At 63.2% G+C, this 13,489-nt stretch overlaps 2 protein-coding genes across 2 annotated transcripts in view; one reads left to right on the forward strand and one right to left on the reverse strand.

The window, feature by feature from the left end:
- Positions 1–12,957, reverse strand: part of INTS3 (integrator complex subunit 3) — a gene marked incomplete at its 3' end in the record, with an annotated part of 24,490 nt that extends 11,533 nt beyond the window's left edge. The window contains 7 exon segments of the mRNA XM_021376628.1: positions 418–562; positions 2,999–3,065; positions 4,211–4,295; positions 4,483–4,596; positions 7,900–7,983; positions 9,988–10,071; positions 12,496–12,957. Of these exon segments, the coding sequence (XP_021232303.1) occupies positions 418–562; positions 2,999–3,065; positions 4,211–4,295; positions 4,483–4,596; positions 7,900–7,983; positions 9,988–10,071; positions 12,496–12,591 (675 nt within the window).
- LOC110388003 (feather keratin 2-like) overlaps positions 1–13,489 on the forward strand; it is a 906,242-nt gene that overhangs the window by 685,264 nt on the left and 207,489 nt on the right. The gene's annotated exons all lie outside the window — the stretch shown is intronic.

Consider the following 13,489-nt stretch of genomic DNA (forward strand, 5'->3'; position numbering starts at 1 on the left):
GGGGAAGGAGGAACACGCAGTCCTTCAGCCTGAGGCCGGCGGCAGATGATTCACTCCGTGCCCCTGGCAGCGTGCCCCTTCTTTGAAGCCCACAGGTTCTGAGAGGCAGGCTGACAGGCGGGAAGGTCAGCGGCTATTTTAAAATGTTCCCTCTCTTGCAAAGCAAACAATCAGCCCATAAATCTGACATTTTTTTTTTTTTCTCTCCAGGACCGCGGCCAGGCTCCCGGAGGCTGGGACGACGACGACATGGGTCCCTCGCACCCGGCGGGAGGAAGGGAGGGCGGGCAGCGCCGCGGCCGGGGCTGGGGGGGCTCAGGCCTCGCTGGGAACCAACCACGTGCTGCTCATTGGGGGGACCCCGAGGAAGCAGGGGGTGATGGCAGCACCGCTCAGGGAGGGCCCCGCTCTGCTCACCCGTTCGCGGAGGAGGGAGATGCAGAAATCCACCTCCTTCTGGCGCAGCGCCTGGAGCTGGGCGGTGCCGTGGTGGTCCACGATGAGGCGCAGGTAGGTGTACACGGCCATGGCGATCAGGATGCTGCTCTTCAGGACCCATTCCCTGTGAGGGAAGTCCAAAAAAACAAAACAACCCCACAAGCATTTTTAGCCCCGTCTCAGGGAGAGCCACAGGAAGGAGTTAGAGAGACTCGGGCCAGAAGAAGCTGAGCGTGAAGGAGAGGAGCAGCGCGGGGCCGTGCTCTGAGCTGAGCTGAGCCACCAGGGCCGCGGCCACAGCAACCAGAGCAGCGCCCTGCTCCGCAGCGAACACGGGGAGCAGCTCCACAAACACACGTGGCCTCAAGGCAGCACCTGCCACGGGAGCAGCTTTGCTCATCCGCATGGCAAGAACAGCGCCAGCGCAGCAAAGCGCCCGGGGCCGGACCCCACGTGCTCCCACGGAGCCGCCGCTGCCCCACACCGCAAGCAGGAGGCGGCGAGAGGGGCAGGGAGCCAAGAGCGGCCAGATGGGAGAATGGGGAGAAGCAGCTGAGCCGTCCTGGGGGTCAGACAGCGGGGAGAGCTGCAAGAGGGTGGGGACCCGTGGGCACAGAGACGCAGCAGCGCAGCTCTGCCATCCCAGCCAGGAGGGCACGGATCGGCGGCGGGCCCCCCCCCCCCCCCCCGAGCGGGTTTGTTTCTCAGCCGCCCCGCTGGGTGTGCCGCCTTCTCGCTCTCCCTTATCTGACGGCAACAATAAATCCTCCCCGTCCATAAAAGCGACCCGAGTCAGCCTGGCTGTTGGCGCCGGGTGCCAGGAACGGGCCAGGCCGGCGCGGTGCCTGCGCTGATGGATGGCCCCCGGCATCTCCGTAAATCAGAGCCTGCCCGAGCGCCGCTGCCACCTGAAGAGCCACAGCCCGATGGGTGCGGGGTGGGGGGGGGCGGGGGTCAGCAGCCCTAAATCACCAGGGGGAGCCTGGGAAAGCTCCGAGCTGGGTGCTGGCAGCTGTTAACGAGCCGGCCGGGCCATCGCGCCGGGCGCTGCGCAAAGGTTACGCCCAGGGAGGACGCAGCCGTAATTAAGGGCAGGATCCCGGCGCGCCGCGGGGTCAGCACTCCCCTTTTCCCACTGCGAGCTGTGCAGAAAATAAATAAAAACGCTGTCCAAGAAGTGTGTGGGGGGGGGGGGTCGGAGGCTGCCCACACCCCCCAGGACCCATAGATCCGGAGGCAGCACCGCCACCGGCAGCCGAGCGCCGTGGGGCCGCGCAGAGGCAGCGCGCTCTGCTCGAGAGGCAGCTTTGTTGCTGCTGTCTGCAATTAAAGCGAGCGCTCAGCGCTCTGCATGTGGAACCGGACCCTCGGCCGGCGTGGCTTTAATTAAAGCTCTGGCTCTCCCCTAATCAAAGCGCAGAAATCCCGGCGAGGAGCTGCGGGCTGCGCCCCGGGCTCCGTTCTCCTCGCGCTGTTTCTGAGCCCCTGCACCGCACGCATGGATGCTCGGCAGCGCCTTCATCGGCGGCCAAAGCCTCCCCTCTCCCACCTGCTCCTCTCACCAGCTCCTCGAGCGACCACGCTCGCGTTTCCCTCTGCTCTCCCCTGCAGACCTGAAGCCGGGGCGGCAGGAGCTGCTTCTCCTGCACTTGGGTTGGCTGCATCCATTTGGTTGCAAGGGAAAAGCTGCACCGAGCTCGGGGTGGAGGAGATGCTCCGTGCAAAGTGCAGGCTGGCAGCAGAGCGCGGGGAGAGGCTCGGATGGGACAGAGCTCAGCACGGGGGGAGTGCAGAACTGCTAAAGGGGAGCAGAGGTGGAAAGAGCCCAGGAGAGAGCAGGGCTCTGTGCCCCTCGGAGGGTCCCTCCCTGCTGCAGCACGCAGGGGCACTAGGTGGCACTCAGAGCTGTTCCCAAGGCCAAGGCGATGCTCTAACCCCAGGATTGTTAACACCACGGCAATCAAAGGGCTGGGGAGAATCGCTGCTATTGCAGCTCAAAGCTATAAGCTATTTAAAAATAATGACTGCCCAGCCGGGGCCGCAGCGAGGAATTCTGCTTATCGCCAATTAGCGGCGGCTTTGCCAACAAAGGACAATGCAGAGCCCATAGGACAATGCTTCCCAGATGGCCTGGCCCCAACAAATCGAAGTTGCAGCCCCAGCGAGGCAGAAGCTGTTTCAACACAGGAAGCTTTTTGGGCAATTCACTCTGTCCTACTCCTCCGAAAGGAACAACCCCCCCCCCCCCCGCGAGCTCGGGAAGCGCAGCAGGAAAATATTCCTGGGTTCTGCTCCGGAGCCACGCGCGCGCCCGCGGCGCAGGGCAGCTTCCACCCTGCGTGCAATGCAGCCCCTGCAGCCCTGCAGAGCTCGGCTGCCTCATGGAAGCACTCGAGGACAAGGCAGCGAGAGGAGAGCTGCAGAAGGCAGCCTGCAAGCACGGCTGGTGCCACAGGGAGGGGACGCGGGGGGGTTCTGCCCGGGGAAGCCCAGCAGCGTGCTCCCATTTGCGCCGTCCCTTCCTGCAGTGCAGCTCCCACCCGCCCCGTCCCGCCCGCACCTCTGCTCCGTCAGGATCTCCAGGACGTTCTCTGCCAGCCAGATGTTCTTCGCCGTCACATCCCCCCCTGCGAGGTTGAAAAGAAGGACGGGAAGAGTAAAACCCCTTGGGTCCAACCGCCCTGCTCTGCCTGGCCCTGCCGTGCTCGGCTGTCCCTGCACGCCCGTAGGTGTGAGCGTAGCACGCTGGGTGCCGGTAGGGGATCACGGGGGTCTTTGCTACAACTGGAGGGAGGAATTGGTAACGTTCTTTTCTGGAAGGTAAAGAAGCCAGAGAGGGGCGAGATTCAGGGAGATTCCCAGCTGCTGAGCTTGCAAAAGGACACAGCAGCTGCAGGGAATGCCCGAAGCACCCGGCAAAGGCCGAGAGCGGGGACAGCGCCCGGCGCTCAGCATCAGGGGGAGCGGGAGGAACTCCCGGCCAAAACAATGGGATCACAACAATGAAAGCATCATAAAGAGCTGAGAAGGGGACGGTGGCATCCTTCCAGGACAGAAGGGGCCCCGCACGGGGAGAGGTGTAAGCAAGGAAACAAGGGATGCCTTCAGCAGCCGTTCGTACAACGCTCTGTTTGCAGCGCGGCAGCTTGGCTCGCGCTCAGGGCTCTGTTCCCCCCCCCTCCCTCCCCTCCTTCCTCCCCTGAAGAGCAGACATGGCCACTTCCAGCCCGAGCTGCTGAGCCCACAATCAAAGCACAACGTCAGGTTTAACGGTGGGACGTGAATCCCTGCGCCGCGGACGTCAGCGGGCAGCAGCGGGGCTGAGCGGGGAACACGGAAGAGGCACCGTTCCTGTGAAGCCGGAAAGGCGTGCGTGCGTGCACGGCGCTTGCACGGGGACGGCGGGACCCCACGGGTAACCCCAGCTCCCTGGAGGAGCCGCCGACCTTGCAGCACCCCTGGCTGCTGACGGGGCTCGTGCCACCCCGCGCGGGTCAGAGCAGGGACGGAGGACGGTCCCGGTGCCCTGGCGCAGCGTGGCGGGGGGAAAGCTGGCAGCAACAGGAACCAATGCGCTTCCTGGCGGCTCCGGCTCTTGCCAGAAGGCTCCTGGCTCTCCCTCTGACTCACTCCTCGTGGAGGATGTCGGGATCGACCGACTCTCGAGGGTTTATCCTCCGCTCCGTCCTCACCGGGCGGGCTGGGGCAGGCTGAGCTCTGCTCCTGGGTGCTCTGAGCAGTGTCCCCCGCTGCCCGGGCTGGCGGAGCTCACCTGCGATCTGCTTCATGAAGGTCATGCAGACGCCGTCCGCGCCGAGCACGCCGCTCTTCACCAGCTCCCGCAGCAGCCACACCAGCTGGGGACAGGCAGAGGGGAACGTGGGTTGCGTGGACCCCCCCCTATGACAGCACCATCCGCACCACCTCCCCATTAGCGCTTCCCTGCCGGGTGAGCCCACCCCCCCCCTCCAAATCACCCCCCAGCTCCGACCCCCTCCGCTCATTCTCTGCCAGGTTGGCAGCCCAGGAGCAGTCCCTCCTCACCTGGGTGCGGCAGGCGTCCTGCAGCTTCAGGTACTTCTCCATGAGGATCTGGTTGATCTTGTTGAGGACGATGTTCATGCCATCTCGGCTCACCAGGGCCAGGTCCCGGTAGCACTGCGCCAGGGGACGGCGGGAGACGGTTACAGGCGAAGGGGCCGTAATGAAAAACACGCGACGCTTTTTATCGAAACCTGATTAGATAACGGCAAATAAACCAGCTCGGGGAAGGAACATCAAGGCAGGCAGGCTCCAGGGGGTGAGCTGGACCCGCACCCTGGGGCCGGGCCAGGCAGAGCTGTCAGCGCTGCAGGGCGGCTGCAGTCAGCCCAGGAGCCAAAGGCTTCCGAGCGCAGAGCAGACAGCGCCGGGCGGCTCCCAGCCATCTCCCCATCCCAACCACGGCTCCGGAGAGACCGAGAGCAGAGAGGGAAGGCAGGCGGGGGTCCGCCGGGAAGGATCAATTAACAAACAGCTCATCCAGAACCGCAGCGAGCAGCAGGCAGGCCGGAGAGCAAAGGTGCTGGCTCTCCCTTCCCCTCTGGACAGGACAGCGGGAGGTGGAGGGTGATTAGGAAGTAATTTGCTAAGTAGCTCTGCACGAATGTTAATTTGTGCTGGTAAATGTCATGATATTCCAGAGAGCAGGGGTCTGGTCTCCGCATCCTCCTTTGGAGGAGTTAATGAGGCCTCAGACGATCCCTTTGATGAGGCTTCCTGCACTCCAGCTTTCTCCCTCTCTGCTTCATGCAGCGCTGTTTAAACAAATACATTTCAATCAAACAAACCAAACCGAACCAACCCCCCCCCCCGGCAGCCCCCGGGTGCGATGACCCAAAGAAAGGGTTCAGGGCTCAGCACCGAGGTGGGGGAAACCAAGAATTTCTTTCTTGGTTACTGCCAAGGCTGCCAGCAGCCCCATCGCCTTCTCCCCGCTCCTGTCCAGCCGGAGCATTTAATTAACAGGAAGGAACAAGTGATGAACACGAGCTTTAAATGAGGGGGGGGGGGGGGAATAAAAGAAAACAGGGACAGAGCGGGGAAAGGACCCCAGCCCAGGGCAGCGGGACGTGGGAGGAGATGTCAGAGCCGGGCTGCAGCGGCGATCCCGTGCCCAGCGTTAATTAAAGGGAGAAGCGCCAGGCGGAGGAGGGAGCCCTGACACATCAGGAGCTGTCACTTTGATATTTGAAGGCGGTCAAGTGTCCCTGCTCGCAGCTGGACGCGTTTAGCACGGCTAATCTCTCCCGGCTGGAGTGTCAAGGCAACGATGGGGGAGGAGGAGAGTTGAGGCTTCGCCCCACGGCGCTGCTGGGGCAGCTCCGGCCCCACTCGTACACCAGGGGGTCCTAGGGCCCACGACGGAGCAGGGTGCCCTGCCAGCAAGCACAGAAGTGCCCCCACGTTCAACACAGCCAGCTCGAACACCCTATTTTCTTTTTTCTTTTGGCTATTCCTTCTGGTGAGGTTCTGCTTGGCGCAGAGCAAGGCGGTTTCTGCACCGCCCGGCTGGGTTCCCAGCTCCCTGCTGAGCCCCGGCCCCGTGCGCTTTGTGCTGCAGGATGGACAGAGCTCTGCCCATCGAGCACGGATCTCAGAGCCCTCTCACGAGCCCTGCAAGATGCTCTGCCCGTCAGCAGAGCGCTAACCCCTCTTTGTGAGCAGCAGAGCAAAAAGCACGGAGAAATTCACCCCTGACGTCTAGCAGAAAAACCTCTGGCTGGGGCCTGGCCCTGCTGTCTGGACGCTGGGCAGGCGGCAATGAGAGCTGACAGCAGAGCCCGGCGGACTGGCAGACCCAATTACCCCCTAAGAAAAGCACCGAGCTCCCAGGATCCGATCCGACAAGGGCAGCGGGTGCAGCCGCGTCCCATGCATCGCCATGGCCACGGGCACCAGGCGCATCCCCCTGCCAGCTCGGTCACACGCAGCCAGGCTGCCTGTCCCCTTGCCAGAGCAAATTACGGAGGGGAAGGCGCTGGAGAGGCTCCACTCGGCCCCTCGCAATGTGATTGCCAGGCAGATGAAATGCTGCAGCTCGCCAGGCTCGCTGCCAGCGCAGCAAAGCACCTGCCCTGCGCTCCCACGCTCAGCTCCAGGGCTCCGGGAGCTCCCTTCCCGCTGAGGTCCACTGTGCCCTGGAGGAGAAGGGAACATTTGCTTCGATGGGGAGGAGGGGGAACCATCCCACGGGTCAGCAACAAGAGCTGCTCTTCCTCACTTCTTGGGGAGAAGGATGCGCTCCGTGCTGCGCCCCGATTCGGCCTCTTGGGCTTTGCAAGGCCGAGAGTCCGGGCACGAGGCAGAACGGGGCCGGAGGGCGGCGGGGATTCTGCCGACAGATTTGGGAAGGCTCGAAGGAGACGGGGCAAAACAGCCACCCCCAAAAAAAAAAGAGAAACCTGGCGTGTGGCAGCACTGCCAGCAGCCGAGCCTCGAGGCTCCCGGGGGAGAAGTGATTTCCTTCTGAGATGCGATTTCTGGGGCAAGGACCGCAACGCCGTGACAGCCACGCATCCCGAGAGCTCCTCTGGATCTGCTGCTCCGGTGGGGAGAGCTCTGCCCTCGCAGCAGTGATTAAATCAAAAGAGAACAGGGCATGAACCACTGCCCCGAGTCCGGCGCAGCCCTAACAGCGCAATGCAGCCCTAACAGCGTCAGCCCCTTCAATCCTGAGCTGTGCCTGGCCACTGGAACGCACCCAAACCGGGACCCCCAGGTCCCCCCCCCCCACACTCAGCCCTTCCCAGCAGGGCTCCAGGGCCCCCTCAGCTGCACAGAGCTCTCCTTGCAGCTCCCTCGGTTTGCAGTGCCCAACTGCAGCCCAGATCTCCGGAATACGCAGTATTCATCTTTACGGAGATGGTTAACAGCAGTTTTAAAAAAATCACCCTTTACAGCAGTGCTAAAAAAAAAAAAAAAAACAAAAAGGGTTGCTCAGAAATTAAATCTGCCCTGCGAAATTAATAGAGGCGAACAGCGAGGACGCAATTTGCTCCAGGAATTGAATGCCTCTCTCCTCCAGAGCCCGATTATTTCTGGAGGCGTCTACAGCCGGCCCCCGGCACGCGGATCCCTCCCGGGCCCCCAAGGGGAAGGGAAGGGCTGGGAAGGGCTCTCCAGCTTCTTGAAGACTCAGTGCTCTCCTCCCACAATGAAAACCAATTCATCTGGGGGCTGTAAAAGGACCCAACCACCCCCTCCCCGGCGGCCGCCCGCGCTCCCCCCGAGCGGCAGCGGCTGCTGCAGCGCCCGCGCCACGTGGATGCAACAAAACCAGAAGGGCCCGAGGTCGCTGCCCCGCTGCAATAAATGTGGATCGGCGTGGGGGGCTGCAGCCGGGTGCCTGCTGCTGCTGCAGCCTGGGAAGCTGGATCCCTCGTGCACCCACGCTCCGCGCCCACCGACGCGCGCCGTTACCTTCTGCGCCTGGGCGGGTTCGGTCAGGACCAGCGTGAAGAGGCCCAGGCAGATCTCCTCGTGCTGGGGGGTTCCTTTACAAATCTGAAAGGGAAGAGCGGCGGCGGTGAGCGGCTGGTGGGAGAGGGTGGGCAGGAAGGCAACGGGACAGGGAAGCTCTTCTAGAGGCCACGAAACGGGCGACGGAGAGGCCAGAAACGGAGTCACGGAGGGGGACAGAAAACGCACGGAGCCTCCCTGGTGTTTGCACGCCTCCGTGATGCTAACGCTGGTGCAAAGCCCGCAGCCTGCAGAGGTTTTTGCCGCGCTGATTCGGGATGCCTGGCTCCTTGCCAACAGAACAGAGCGCCCCAAGGACGTGCGTGGTCCCCCACCACGTCCCGCTCTCTGCATTGGAGAGGTGTGGATCTGAAGGACGGGCTGTTCCGTGGGTGAACTGCTCGGCTGGACGCAGCCAAAGGGCTGGGACCCACGGTTCTGTGTCAGGGCGGGGGCTGCTCACAAGTGGTGCCCCCCAAGGCTCGGTCCTGGGCCCGGTGCTCTTCAACATCTTCATCAGTGATGCAGACGATGGCACCGAGTGAACCCGCAGCAAGTTTGCAGGTGACACCGAGCTGAGGGGTGCAGCCGATGCATGGAAGGAAGGGAAGCCATCCAGAGGGACCTGGACAGGCTGGAGGAGTGGGCCCACGACAACCTGATGAGGTTCAACAAGGCCAAGTGCAAGGTGCTGCACTTGGGCCGGGGCAATTCCAGGTATTGATACAACCTGGGGGAAGAGCTCCTGGAGAGCAGCCCTGCAGAGAAGGAGCTGGGGGTCCTGGGGGGCGAGGAACTGGACGTGAGGCAGCAGCGGGTGCTGCAGCTCAGCAGGGCAACTCAGTTCTAGGCTGCATTAAAAGAGGAGTGGGCAGCAGGGACAGGGACGGGATTGCCCCCCTCTGCTCGGCTCTGCTGAGTCCAGAGGACTCTCGGCTCTCGGGACGGGTCCAGACGAGGCCCCCAAGATGAGCAGAGCACGGAGCACCTCTCCTAGGAAGAAAGGCTGAGGGAACTGGGCTCGTTGAGCTCGGAGAAGAGAAGGCTCCGGGGAGACCTCACTGCGGCCTTCCAATACTTGAAGGGAGCATAACAACAGGAGGGGAACGATTGATCACAAGGGTGGACAGCAACAGGACAAGGGGGAATGGTTTTAAACTGAGACAGGGCAGGTTTAGGTTGGATCTTAGGAGGAATGGTGGCACTTAGGTGGTGATGCTGGCACAGGTTGCCCAGGGAGGTTGTGGATGCCCCATCCCTGGAGGCATTCAAGGCCAGGCTGGACGTGGCTCTGCGCAGCCTGGGCTGGTGCTGGGCAGCCCTGCACTCAGCAGGGGGGTGAAACTCGATGACCTTTGGGGTCCTTTTCAACCCAGGCCATTCTATGATTCCATGACAGCGCTCCGTGCGCCCAGCCTGGCTCACCAAGCCTCCTCCCGTTAAGGAAAGGCAACTTTGTGCCGTTCATTCCAAGAGCCCAAGGTGTTCCGGGGAGGAAAAAAAAAACCCAACTACCACGTCTGAGAGCCGCCGAGATGTACCACAACAGCTCTCCTTATACGGGCACATCTGCAGCGAGTATTTTAAGACCGCTCAGGGAGAGAAATAAATGCTCCACGCTTCACCAGAAGGACGGAACCTGCCCTTTGCAGCGTGCTGGGCTCCGGCTCTTTGGAGGCCAAGAAAAAGCTGATCCGAGCAGAGCAGGAGTACAAAAATACCTCCGAAATGCAAACACCGGGAGCACGTGGGCAGCGACGGAGCCGCGCTGCACGGCGCTGGTGGACGCTCACCCGGCTCTCAGCAATAAACTGCCCACCGAGCCGGCTTCTAAATCCGTCCCTAGACGAGGATCAAAACAGCCATGTTTTGTCTCGTGGCTGTTAATAGCTCCTTGGCAGGTTTAAGAGCAGGGAGAACACGGCAGGCTCCGTTCCCTCTTCGTGTCCCCTCTGCTCTCTGCGCTTGCACGCCCTGAACTATTTCTGCCGGGCAGAATTTCTCACCTCTTGGAGGGGGGGGAGGGGGGGGGAAGGACAGGACACTTACGTGTGCGTTGAGGGCGTCGTTGGCCTCCCGCTCCGACAGCCCGTTGGTCAGCGAAGTCACGATGCCCACACACCGCTCCAGCTTCTGAAACAGAGCCAAGCGCCAAGGGATGAGCGCGGGGCCCTGCTCTGAGCCCGCACCCCCGTCCACGGCACAAGCAGCACCCTCAGCCCCCAGGCAGCGGGGACCGGGCGCTTTGCAGACGCTCCTCTGTCCGCAGGTTTGGGCTGGAAATGCTCCGCTGACAGCGCTCCGAGAGCCAAAAAGGAGAAGCGTTATTATTCAGCGGCACCGACAGTGATGTTGTTTGGACAGGGGGCCGAGAGGCAGCGTGCAGAGCTGGGATGGAGCGGGGCTCGCCACCAGCAGGAGCCATGGGGCCGCTCCAGCCATGGCAGCCCAGGGCCCTGCGAGCCCCTTGAGCCCCTACAGCGGCCCTGCATCCTTCTGCTGCAGCTGCTCGATGTCTGAGCAACTCCCGGCCCAGAGCAGCAGGAACAGCTGTCTCCACACAAGCATCCCTACGAGATGACGGGAAGAGCTCTCCGACACGCGCTGCGGTGAGGGCAACAGCGCTGGGGAAGCAAATGCTGAGAGCTTCCACTCAACTCGAGAGCAATCAGAGCGGCTTTGGAACGGGATCCTGCAAATCACTTCTCCTGTAGCAACGACCCGTGGCTTTGGCTGTTCCACCCAGCCCAAGGGTGCTGATGTCTGACTCCTCCTGCAGCACGGAGCACGCCGAGCTTCCCAGTGCCGGAGGGGATCGCTCCCCCAGGACCAGCTGGGCCCAGCTCCGGGGAGGGGAAAGCCTGAGCAGAGCAGACACCCCCGCTTCTCTGCAGCCCCTCCGGAGTTGGCAGTGACCGCGGCGCTGACCTGCTCCTTGCAGCGAGGTCTGGGGACGAGGTTATGGCTCCGTGATCGCATTGCTCGGATTACGGGGCTGATCGGTGACTCCTCTGCATATCAAAGGGGCTGCGGTGAGGAAGCTATTGAGAAAGGGGTCAGCACTTCTCCACTCGGAGGCGATATGAAAGAAGATGTACTGGTCAGTAATGCACAGATAATGCCCCTGTCAGGCAGGCTTTGTTCGAGGCCCAGCCGTGGCATTATGAAAGAGCAACGGGGCAACACCCGTGAAAATCCCCACTCTAAAGCAGATGAATTGTTTGAAAGGGAGGACAAGATCCAGCGGCTGAGAGACAAAGTCAGGAAAACCCCAAGGCAAAGTAAGACAACTTGTTGGCAGGGGATGCAGCCAGCGAGCCACCAGAAGAGCTTTGCAGGAGGTTGAGCGTCGATGAGCATCACAGATCCCAGGGCTGATGGGGCAGAGCTCGCTGCAACTGGGCACACAAGGCACTGGGAAACTGAACTTCCACCACTGAGCAATATTAACAGCTCACATTCCAGCAGCAAGCTCTACCAAAACCCACAGCGGACCGAGAGGACGGTGTCTTCGTGCCAGCACCCGGTGTGAGAAGTTTCAGTGAGCTCCTCCATTCACCTCCTCCTCCACCAAACCGGCGTGCCCAACCCGCCGCCAGCTCCAACCCCTGCTGGAGGGGAAGGCTGGAGCCTCCTCCTGAACTTCGCAGCCCGATGACGTCGAGAACTTGACGCACGTCGAGCACGTGTGGGTTTTCCTGCACATTCTCCATTTGTCGGGCCCTTAACGCGAGAAACGAACTCGTGGTGGTAAATCCATCAGTGCTGATGTGCCTGGGAGGACTACCGATAGCTGAGCATGTGTGTTCAAACCAGGCTTGCTGAAGGAAGAATGAAGGAGAAGCCGCTGGGAGCCCTCTCACTGTCACCTCGCCGTCCTGGGCTCTGTCTGCGTGGCCGAGCCGATGCTGGCGGTGCCCCAGCTCCCAGCGGACCCACGCCAGGCGGGACCGACCTGGGAACGGCCCGGCCAGAGCTGGACGGGACCCAAAGCACACACGGGGACCGCTGGGCACTCTGAAGGGACATAAATACACTCCGACTCCAGACCTTGAGACCCAGCCGTCCCGGTTACCATCCTGTTTTTCTCCTCTAACTGAAATCCAGCGTGACGTTTTCTCAATCCGCTCCGCTTCACGAGCCCCAAGTACACGTTTCCATCCCGCAGTAAAAGATCCCTCTTTCCCACAAGGACGGCCATCCGGGAGGGCACAGCGGAGCCCCACACCGGGTCGGAGCCCCGCATGAGTTCACCCTGTGAGCCAGGCGTGTGCCAGTACTGCAGTGGGGCCGGGGAGATGCACCCACTGCCCCTGAGCCCTGAGCTTAGCTCCCTTCCCCAGCTCCTGGGCACCGCTGACAGCCCCCGGTGATCCTGGGGAGCCCCAAACCCTCCCTACGTGTGGGAACCTCTCTGGTGATGACGTGGAGAGAAAAGCCCAACGTGCGACCCATTAACCTCCCCCTGCAGGGATGGGTGAGGGGTGCAGTACGTGTCCCTCTGCCCACCCTGCGCTGCTCGCAGACCCCCCCCTGCCCCCCCCTCCCCGTACCTACCTCCTCCAACTCATCCTTGGCATCCAGAAGGGTGGAGAGCAGCAACTTGCCTCCTCCTCCTCCTGCCGCTCCCCCCTTCCCCTTCTGCATTTCCATGGCTGCCGGGGGGAGCCCCTACCCGAGGCGGGTGGGGGGGGCTTGGCCCGACAGGAGCCCCCCCTCTGCGTCCCCAAGGCAGGCCCGGTGCCCCCTCCAGTCCTTCCCGGCTGGAGGATGGGGGGGGCTCTACGGGCACTCCCCCGGTAGCCCCGCAGCACCCCGCGCTCCTGCAATGGGGGTGTGCGGGCACAGCGACGGCGTGGGGGGGCGGCACGGGGGCACCACGCCCGTGCGTGAGGCGGGGAACACGGGTAGGGGCTGCTCTTCGACCACGCGTGGCCCCCCCCTCCCGCCGTGCTGGGCTGCAGGGGGCCCTGTGGGGTGCGACGGAGGATGCGGGCGGTCTGGGGGGGGGGAGGGGAGGCTGCGGGGTGAGGGCTCCTGCGGAGAGCAGAGAGCCCCGGGGGTACGGGGAGGCTCCCGGGGGGCCGGGGCTGACAGCTGCCCCGGTGGAGGAGGTAGGGACCGCGGCTGCCGTCGGGCCGAGCCGGGCTAGGAGTGGTGGCAGCGGGGGAGTCTCGGTGCCGGGGGAGGGGAGCGGCGGCTCCGCGCCCCCCGCCCAGCGCCGCCGGCCGGAAGTCACTGGGAGAGGGACGGGAGGGCCTGGGCGGAAGAGGAAGCACCCGCCGCCGGAAGCTACCGCCCCTCCCATTCGTTGGCCAATGGAAGCGGAGGGATGGCCTTGAGCGGCAGCGCGCGGAGGCGGGGTGGCAGGGCGGGGCGACGGAGCGCGGATCGACCAATGAGGCGGTGGGGGAGGGGCTTGGGCGCGGGGAGACCACGCCCCCCTCGAGTCCCGGCGACGCGCGGATCCCGGGACGGGACGGGGGGGGATCCTGGACCCCCCCGGGCCGGCACGGACGGGACCCGGACCCAAAGTACCTTCCTGGAGGGC

Source organism: Numida meleagris, chromosome 24 (assembly GCF_002078875.1).
Source record: "Numida meleagris isolate 19003 breed g44 Domestic line chromosome 24, NumMel1.0, whole genome shotgun sequence".
Taxonomy (NCBI): Eukaryota; Metazoa; Chordata; class Aves; order Galliformes; family Numididae; genus Numida; species Numida meleagris.